This window comes from Rhodamnia argentea, chromosome 10 (genome assembly GCF_020921035.1).
Source record: "Rhodamnia argentea isolate NSW1041297 chromosome 10, ASM2092103v1, whole genome shotgun sequence".
In the NCBI taxonomy this organism is placed as follows: Eukaryota; Viridiplantae; Streptophyta; class Magnoliopsida; order Myrtales; family Myrtaceae; genus Rhodamnia; species Rhodamnia argentea.
Window position 1 is genome coordinate 4,369,450 of NC_063159.1, and position 9,136 is coordinate 4,378,585.

At 40.3% G+C, this 9,136-nt stretch overlaps 1 protein-coding gene across 1 annotated transcript; it reads left to right on the plus strand.

Moving 5' to 3' along the window:
- Nucleotides 1-2,462: 2,462 nt before the first annotated feature.
- On the plus strand, nucleotides 2,463-8,310 carry LOC115745747 (LIMR family protein At5g01460). The gene is made up of 14 exons (XM_030681312.2): nucleotides 2,463-3,030; nucleotides 3,135-3,220; nucleotides 3,639-3,754; nucleotides 3,905-4,015; nucleotides 4,299-4,397; nucleotides 4,512-4,634; nucleotides 5,316-5,378; nucleotides 5,467-5,531; nucleotides 6,567-6,676; nucleotides 6,789-6,903; nucleotides 7,047-7,112; nucleotides 7,504-7,614; nucleotides 7,697-7,763; nucleotides 7,878-8,310. Exons 1-14 carry the CDS (start codon nucleotides 2,681-2,683, stop codon nucleotides 7,923-7,925), a joined length of 1,530 nt encoding a protein of 509 aa, XP_030537172.1. The 5' UTR covers nucleotides 2,463-2,680; the 3' UTR covers nucleotides 7,926-8,310.
- The last annotated feature ends 826 nt before the right edge of the window (nucleotides 8,311-9,136 follow it).

Genomic DNA, 9,136 nt, shown 5'->3' on the forward strand with positions numbered 1-9,136 from the left:
TGGGAGGAGCAAACACATAGATGTGAAGTATCATTTCCTGAGGGATCTCACAAAAGATAAAGTGATTGATCTTGTTTTTTGCAGGAGTGAAGATCAGCTTGCTGATTTGTTCACCAAGCCTCTCAAAGTATCCGCATATCAGAAGCTAAGAAAGCTTCTTGGTGTTTGTTCGTTGGAAGTCGCAAGTTAAGGGAGGGCTGGTTCTAGTCCTTTAAAGCGATTGTTTGCAACATCAATTTAAGGGAGGGTGTTGAATTAGTCAAAGTATTTGTTTGTTTTTTCAATAAAGCCTAGTTGCTTGTCCTAGTTTATAGGAATCATTTGAGGCATGTTTGTTGTTGCACACACGTTCGGGATAGTGGGTAGATAGTTCAGCATAGTGGGTCAATTGTTGTGACTATTTTTCCGGGATTTTCTGTTGGTGTATGGCCTATCTAAAAGGCTAAGTTGTTATTCAATTAGTGTGTACGAAGGCAGTAAGTATTTTTCATGTGTGTGCACTCTCTTCTCTCCGACTCTCTTTTCTGTGTTTTTTAGTGCTTGCAAAGCATAGCCAACTTTTGCACTTTTTATGTTACAGCCCAGCACTCCCTCCACTTAGACAATGATTGTTCCCTCGAAAAATAGGTAGTATTTTCCTGAAGATGATCGTTTATATCATCGAATAATTAGTTAATGAAAAATTATTTCGTTATTGACATCAATTTATGTCTAAATACTTTCGTGGGCAGGAAAGGTATTTCTTTGTTTTTAATTATTTCATTATCGACATCAATTTATATCTAACTACTCTCATGAACGGAAAAAATATTCTTTGCCAATTTATTTTATGAAAATATTTTTCTATCATTTATTTTTCGCGAAATAAAAAGACCCTTTAATATCGTTAATAGTGATATGGTATTAATGTAGCATTTTACGTTCATAATCTTCGTTCCATTAACTTGAACAAAAAATGCTGCCGTAAAAAATTGAATTGGACAAAAATATGTTTAAGAATTTTTTTAGGAAAAAAAATGAAGTGCCATCATTTTCTCAAATATGGCTTGAAGTGCACGTTATTTCAAATAATAGCCTAAAGTACTCAAATTATTTCAAAGAAAGGCCTAACCGAAATGTATTTTTATCATTTACTTTTTAAAATATTTCTTTTATATTTCTATTTTTTACCTTTTGCCTTTTTTTTTGTTAACACCACGAAAAATCCCAAATCGGTATACTTGTGACAAATATGTCCCAAACTATTTTTTTTACCACAAAAAGCTCAAAACTGGTACACTTGTGACAAATTTACCCCAAACTGGTACACCCGTGACAAATTTACCCTCCGTTAATTTTAGTTAAATCTAATTGTCAAATTACTCAGTTAGATGACACGTGATAATTGATGGATATACCAATTTATGATTTTTACCCTATGTTGTCACAGATATATCAATTTGAAATTTGTTGTGGTATTAACCCAATTTTACAGAGGGTAAATTTGTCATAAATGTATCAGTTTGGGGTTTTTTATGGTTAAAAAAAATTAGTTTAGGGTAAATTTGTCATAGATATACTAGTTTATGATTTTTTGTGATAAAAAAAATAGTTTGAGGTAAATTTGTCATAGATGTACTAATTTGGAGTTTTTCATGGTATTAACCTTTTTTTTTTCCTCCTCGCCCTTCCCCCTCCCTTGCCCCGCCCATGCCTTAGTTGGCCCCTCGCCGGCTCAATGGCAGTCCTCACTTGTCCGGGCAAGGGCAACTCTTGCCGGGGTCGGCCAAGGGTCACCCTCACTGTCGCCCTCGCCCAATGCCGCCTTGGGCTAGGGTGGCTTGACTCCGCCGAGGCGAGGGTAGCCCGAGGCTAGTTATGGGCAGGGGACAAAAAAGAAAACGAAAGAAAAGAAAAGGGAAAAGGAAAAAAAAGAAAAAAGTAAAGGATGAAAATGTGATTCGGTCAAATTCGTATTTGAAATAATTTGAGCATTTCATATCCTCATTTAAAATAAGATCTACTCCATATTTTTATTTAAGAAAACGAAGATACTTTACGCCCTTATTTAGAATTTTGCATACTTTTTTTCATCAAAAGCAAATTAAAAGATTTTTTTTGGTGGGAAAGTTAAAAGATTGAGTCGACGGGTTTTATCTCACAATAAATAGTCAAAAATGATAATTTTGCGACCGTCACGATCCAGCGGCGACCTTCAGAAGCGCCGAGCTGCCTCCTCCGCCGCGTCTTCTGCGACGGAACGGAGCATACAAGTCCTTGTCTCGCACCAAAAAAAATAAAAATAAAAGAAAAGGAAAATCGCCATATCACTCCGTTGGGACAGGCTGGTTTCGAATACTGTAATGAACCTGGCTCGCCAAAATTACCGTTATATCCTCACCCACCCCTGACCTCTTCACGGACAACTCCATGCCATTTCTCCACCTCCTAGGGGCAAATCCGTAATCTCTGGCTCCTCAATTCAACTGCACCATCACCTTCTCTCTTCTCCACCCCTTCTCTCTTCCCCTTCTCTCTCCTCAAGCTCTGTGTATTCCTCGAGCCCTGTTCTGATCTGCGGGAATCGCCATTGCCGCTTTGAATCTTTGGCCCTCGAATTCCCCATCATCTCTTGATCGGATCGGAGCGGATCGAATCGAATTCTTGGTTTCGATAGAGGAGGGGAGCGTCCTCTCGAGTGATGGGGGATTTCAACCTCGCGCTCGTCATCGTCGCGATAGTCGTGTGCGTCCTCGTCTTCGTATTCAATGTCTACCTCCTCGTCAACTACCAGCACCCGGACGACGCCAACCAGGCCTATTTCCCCAAGTTCGTCGTCGTCCTCGGCCTCTCGGTGGCCGCCATCTCGATCCTGATGCTGCCGGCCGACGTCGCGAACCGGCAGGCCTGCCGCCACGCGATTTACAACGGCGCCTGCAGCCTCACCCTCCCGATGAAGGATCTGTGGCTCGCAATCTACATTGCGGACGCGGTGCTCGTGTTCTTCGTCATCCCCTTCGCGATGTTTTACTACGAGGGGGACCAGGACAAGTGCGTTTGATTAGGGTTTTTGGGTGGCAAGTTCTCTGCTTGAGTGCTTTTTGTGTGTGTAATGTGGCCGTTGATTGGGTTTTTTTTTTTTTTTTTGGCTGCAGGAGTGTGGGCAAGCGGGTAAAGAGTGCGTTGTTATGGGTCGTGACAACCGGCATTGTTTGCGCTCTCGTGCTTGGCATTTTGTACGGTTAGTTCTTGAATACGCTACTAAAGTTATTTGTTTCAATCAGCTTCATGCTCTGGGAAAGATATGCTTGAAGTTCGTGAGGTTGTAAATTCTATCTGATTGAGGATGTGATAGACTTGTGAGCGTCAGACTGCAACTTCCGGTCTAGTAAATACTTGATAAACTGAATGCTTGGCTGTGGCACAGTTCGCCCTTCTTTCAATTGTAGATGGACATATATTTTCTTCAGGTTAAATCTACGCATAGATTACAAGATATATCTTGTAGCGGCTGTAACTAATCTTGATTGTTTTGAGTTTCAGCTTGAATTTTGCAGAGATTATAGTATTATCTTTCTAATCTTTAGATCTTGAGCTAGAATTCAGGCTTGTCTGCTTGATTCTTTTGATATGCATTCCGCTTGTTTCTTTGATATCAGGGCTTATTGGGAAGGTGGACTTTACTGTTAGGCATCTCTCTTCGAGCACAACTTCCTTTCCAAGCAGTTGGAGTTTTACTTCTGGTCAGCAGTGTATTGGGAGCAGTTCACATCAGGTTTTATCTAATTTTGGGGAGCTTGCTTGTGATTTATTTTCTGATATCTTGAAAGTAGAAATAAGTAATAATGGCCGTTAATTCATTGGCATCAGTTTGTGCCGTATGCAAAGGTAAAGGCTCTTATACCTAGTTATTTGAGTGTTGCAGTGTTCCGCCTATCTGGCACCAGCCTCAGCAGAGAAAACGTGGACCATGCGCGCTACTTTCCCAGAATATGTTGTTGCTCTTGCTACAGTGGTTGGATCGGTGCTTTTTACGGTATGTCTTTCTTTGGTGAACTTTATTGCTCTGAGGAGATATGTTTTGTTTTATTTTTGGTTCAAGCATATCGTTGTGAATGTTGAAACTCAATAGGGCGAAACTTTATGCTTTGTTTGGGATTGTAATATGCTCTCTCATGTTGATGAGCAATTGGTGTGTGACTAAGACTGAAATGAGAACATGCTGGGACTTGTGATCGCATTTTCTAATTTATAAAGCTTTAAACAGCTTCAGATTCAGTGAGTGTATAGCTCACTTTACACCAGTTAATGTTCATCAGATATTCGGTGGTGTTGGTATTGCCTGTCTGCCGCTGGGACTTATATTTTCGTTCATCCGGCGTCCAAAGGCTGTCATCACACGGTCACAATACATTAAGGTGCTTTCTCATGTTTCTACTATGACCGTCAACTAGCGATTCTATTGGCTAATATATGTCATAGGTAGGTGCAATATGCAACTGGTGTAATTGACTAGTGGGGATATGCTACAGGAAGCAACTGAGTTAGGTAAAAAGGCAAGAGAACTGAAGAAAGCTGCTGATGCTCTCCATCAGGAAGAAAGAGGTGGTGCCAAAGGTAGAAAGTGGCGAAAGAATGTAAAAGCGGTAGAAAAGGTACTTCCCATTTACTGAAAAAATCAGAACTCCTTTTACTGTGTTTTATATGGTGGCTGATTACCTACTAGTTATTTAGGTATAATATGAATATCTCAAGATTGTTTATCTGTTTGTGGTTACTTCTTTTTCCTAAAATGGGTAAAATTTTTCCCTGCCTTTTGTTTCCCTAAAGTTAACAATGATGCGCTCTACCATATGTTATTTATTGCAATAGTTTGGTTCTCCTTGTTTGTGACATAGTCGGTGTTCTAACTAAGGCCAAATATGCTGATAAGAATGTGTTGCACTGTTCAACACTGGTTCTATTACATATGACACCAGCACTCTGGTCCAATTGGGATTGCTCTGATGCATGCAATGTGATTTAGCCTCTGGTTATCCACTTTCTACTTTTGTAGCTTTGAGTAGTTCTGGAAGGATGGGGGTGGATCTAGTAAATTGCAAAATGTTAAACTAAACTCCTCTTAAGTTGGATCATTGCTCAGTAACTTCTCCAAGAGGCTTTTCTGCAGAAATTGCAAGTTGACTTGCACCTGTCTCTTTCTGGTTTAGTTTTTCAATTTTGGGAGTGTGGTAAACACCAGGACACTGATACGATGAAATATGGCTCCTTGATATCTGCCTCTTTTTACTCTTAACTGGTTGCTGCAACTAATGTCATGCTTTGCAAACATACAGGAGTTGCTGCAGTTGGAAGAAGATGTTAATCTTCTGGAAGAAATGTATCCTCAGGGAGAAAAGGTGATGAACTTGGTTTTGCGAACTAAGGAACATTCTTGATTGACTTCTGAGTGTACTTTGCTGACAATTGTGTACTCTTCCTTTTCAGGCTGAGACAACGTGGGCTTTGACTGTACTTGGGTATCTAGCGAAACTCGTGTTGGGTGTCTTGGGGTAATGTCACTCAGTCCTATTGAAGAATGACTAGTTTTCTGTGTAATTAATGGCATCAAATGGCTTTTGGTATTGCTTGTGAATATTTCTCATTGTTCTCCTTTTTCTCTAGAGAGATGAACTAGTTTACTTGGATTATTTGTTTTCCATGCTTTGTATCATTTTATAAATATTTACTATGATTTATGATGAAAGAAGTGAATTCAATTGGCGTAAGATGGGGAAAACTCTCTCAACATGGTGTCAGTGTGGTATATTGGAGAGATATTAATGCTAGCTATACCATTGTTTGACATGTGACTTCAATAACTATAAGACACTGATAATTGTTTGCGAAATGTGCTTATCTTATGGAACTCAGCACATGGCTTTATAAAAGTGCTCATTCGGCCGTAAATTGACTGATATTACAAGATTGCTTTGATTTTCCTAGTATTTTGACTCTATGCCTTTCTAGTATTGAAGATATGTATGGAAATGATCTAGATAATGTGAACCATGGAGCACGTGTATTAGGTTAATTTGTTTTTCGTTCATCAAGGGTGGCAGCATGCTCTGGGTGAAAGGAATGGTTTCTTTTACACCCCGATACATACGTCAAACTACTTGACAACTGCAGAACACCACTTAGGAATCTGCTTCTTAATATAATCGATTGGCGACACTGCTAGAAATTACAATCCTCCCCCGAGGTCAAGAACTTTTCTCAGGGCAAAGACTGAAGATTGAGACTATTAATTGAACTGAGCTTGTATTTCTCACAGCTTTATGCGTTGGCTTGCTGTGATGGACTATTTCTGACAACTTTCTAGTGCATCATCTAAATGAGGGTCTCCTGGTGTGGTACATTTGAGTTCGTTGTCTAGATGGTTGGCTAGTGTCTGTTGGAATCGTCATACATAGTTCGAACATTGTTTTCTCTCATTTTGTTGTTTTGTTAGATTTCTGTCATTTAAATTTGAAATTACACTATTAACGAGTGATCAATTCCTTCATAAGTTTTAATTTCTAATTGGGCCATTGTTGTTCTATTAGGCTGATCGTTTCAGTGGCTTGGGTTGCTCATATCGTCATATATCTCTTGATAAATCCACCTCTGTCTCCTTTCCTGAACGAGGTTTTCATCAAGCTGGATGATTTGTGGGGTATGTTGAGGCGCTCAGAATTCTATTTCTGTGGCATGTGAAGATGCCTCCATATCTTTGCTCCATTAGATGGATTATCTGATGCTGAATTAATACCCCTTGCTTCTTGCAGGGCTTTTGGGTACCGTGGCGTTTGCATTCTTCTGCTTCTATCTTCTATTGGCTGTAATTGCTGGGGCAATGATGCTTGGTCTAAAATTAGTGTTCATAACAATCCACCCAATGAAGTATGGTGTCCGAGCCACCACTTTTGTCCCTTCCTTTTTTCCCTTTTTTGAAAATTTGCTTGCTGCAGATTGGCTAGAAATGCATCAAAAACTAAATAGTCTGCTTTTGGTCATTGATAATTGATTTTGTCAAATTGTTACAGGTGGGGAGCCACTCTCATGAACTCCTTTCTTTTCAACGTGGGACTCATTCTCCTCTGCTCTATCAGGTTTTTACACTTTAGTCCTTGTGCCTTCTCCTTTGCATGTTGATGTCCCTCTTTGCCATCATTTTCTATGAAAAATCTTGGTCAGTCGGGTCTGTGTCCACAGCAACTGATACATCTGCCTGTAAAGAAATTCTCACGTAAAAAAAATATTAAGATTCTATTGTCACAAAAAGAATATCTCCATTTCTCCTGCAATATGTCTAGTATTATCATTCGTTATGGAGATTTATGATAAGTGGGAACTACTAGACATGGTGTTGACTTGTGCTCTGAGAATCTCTAGGAGGAAACGATCTAGGTTAACTGGATCAAATGGCAACTCTTCTATTGGGTACATACAATTGAATCATCACTGGCTAGGAAAGTTTAACCGTGATCTGTTTTGGTTCAGTGTTATCCAATTTTGCGCGACAGCATTTGGATACTATGCTCAAGCAACCGCAGCACAGGAAATTTTTGGGCACACATTGGAGTCCCTTCGTGGAATTAAATACTTGTACAAGTGAGTGGCCGCTGCTTCTGGGTACAAATGATACTTATTTGCGTTTGATACTGATTGGTTTGTGCATACTATGGCATCACAGGTATAATGTATTCCAGATTGCTTTTGTCGCTCTAGCTGGATTAACCTTTGTGTATTATGCCGCCTTTGTAAGTTCTCAAGATCTCTCCTTGTCGATCTCCTATCTTTTGTGCGCATGCTCATTTCGAGTCTTTTGGTGCGGTGTGCTGTTCTATATATATGCTCACGGTGGAATTTCTCAGGGATGGAGGAGAAAAAAACCCAGTGGCAGGTTCCAGCTTTCTAGCTAAAATTGGATCTTCCAAAATGGGCTAGAGCTGCCATCGTTAGTTGCTTCTCTGGTTATTATCCTCTCCAGAGCGATCTTGAATGCAGATACGGTTATGCCCTGATGTTGTCTTTTGTGGAAAGAAGTGAAGGTTTTGGCATCCGCGATGGATTTGATTGCTGCGGAAAGGATGACTCTTTGCGTGCTGGCCACAATTACTGATGCTCTTTCTGCAATGACCTTCTGTATGTAGAATTTCTTTTTTCTGATTGTAGCATACCTTGTTTGAGCATGTGATTGAAAATGAAGAGTACTTCGCGACATGGAGGATTAAGATTTACACTGTCCTGAGATGTAAGATAATCAAATTGAGAAGAGCGCTTGTGTTCAATTGTATTGTCCTGTGTGTAATTTGAGTGGGTTCTTGGTGTGCAAACATGTCTTGAGCAGGATGGTGAAATTAATAGCAGATGTGGGAAGTTCATATCACTGTTCGATTTCTATGTTCTAACCGTCTTTCCACATAAAACCATGGGCGACGGTTTGAGTTGTGGTTCAAACGTGTGGTCGATTGATACCGGTTGACTACGGTTTATTTTGGGGTGTAATTAGCGTAGTCAACAAGATATTTAAGCTCGGCCGGACCGATTCGCAAATTCAAGGTTTGAGTCGAGCTTGAGCACCTCGTGAGCAATTTGACAAGAACAGAAACCATATGACCTGTGCCATGAAAGCTATTGATTAGTGACGAATGGTCCAAATTTCCATACTGAATGCAGGGTTCAGGTCTGGAATTAACCTTTGCGGAGTCTCTTGGAATCAAACAGTTGGAACTATAAAGGAATGCATGCGCGAAGCTAGGGAGCAGATGCGAAGCACTCCGGCCATTCATAAAGCGAGTTCCTTCTCTTTCCGTTCTTGTAACAGCTAGCGTTAAACCTGCCAAATTCAACGATCTTTCCTAGGGGATAGTTACTATTCCGTCATTTGTTCCATTGGGAAAAGTTGGACAACAGCGCAAGCAAACTGGTTTGGGCAAGCTGGTCCTGGTGAAGCAAACGATTAACTGGTCCTAGAATTATCCCAGGCTTCCTTTTGCTTGCCTTCGCTGAAAACTACTATTGGTACACATCGTCCTTGAGCTAAAAAGCATTTCTTATTGTGGCCCGAACTAGGGGGGCATAAAGAAATATCTCCAAAGAATGGAGAAACCGACGATTATCCAGGAAGGAG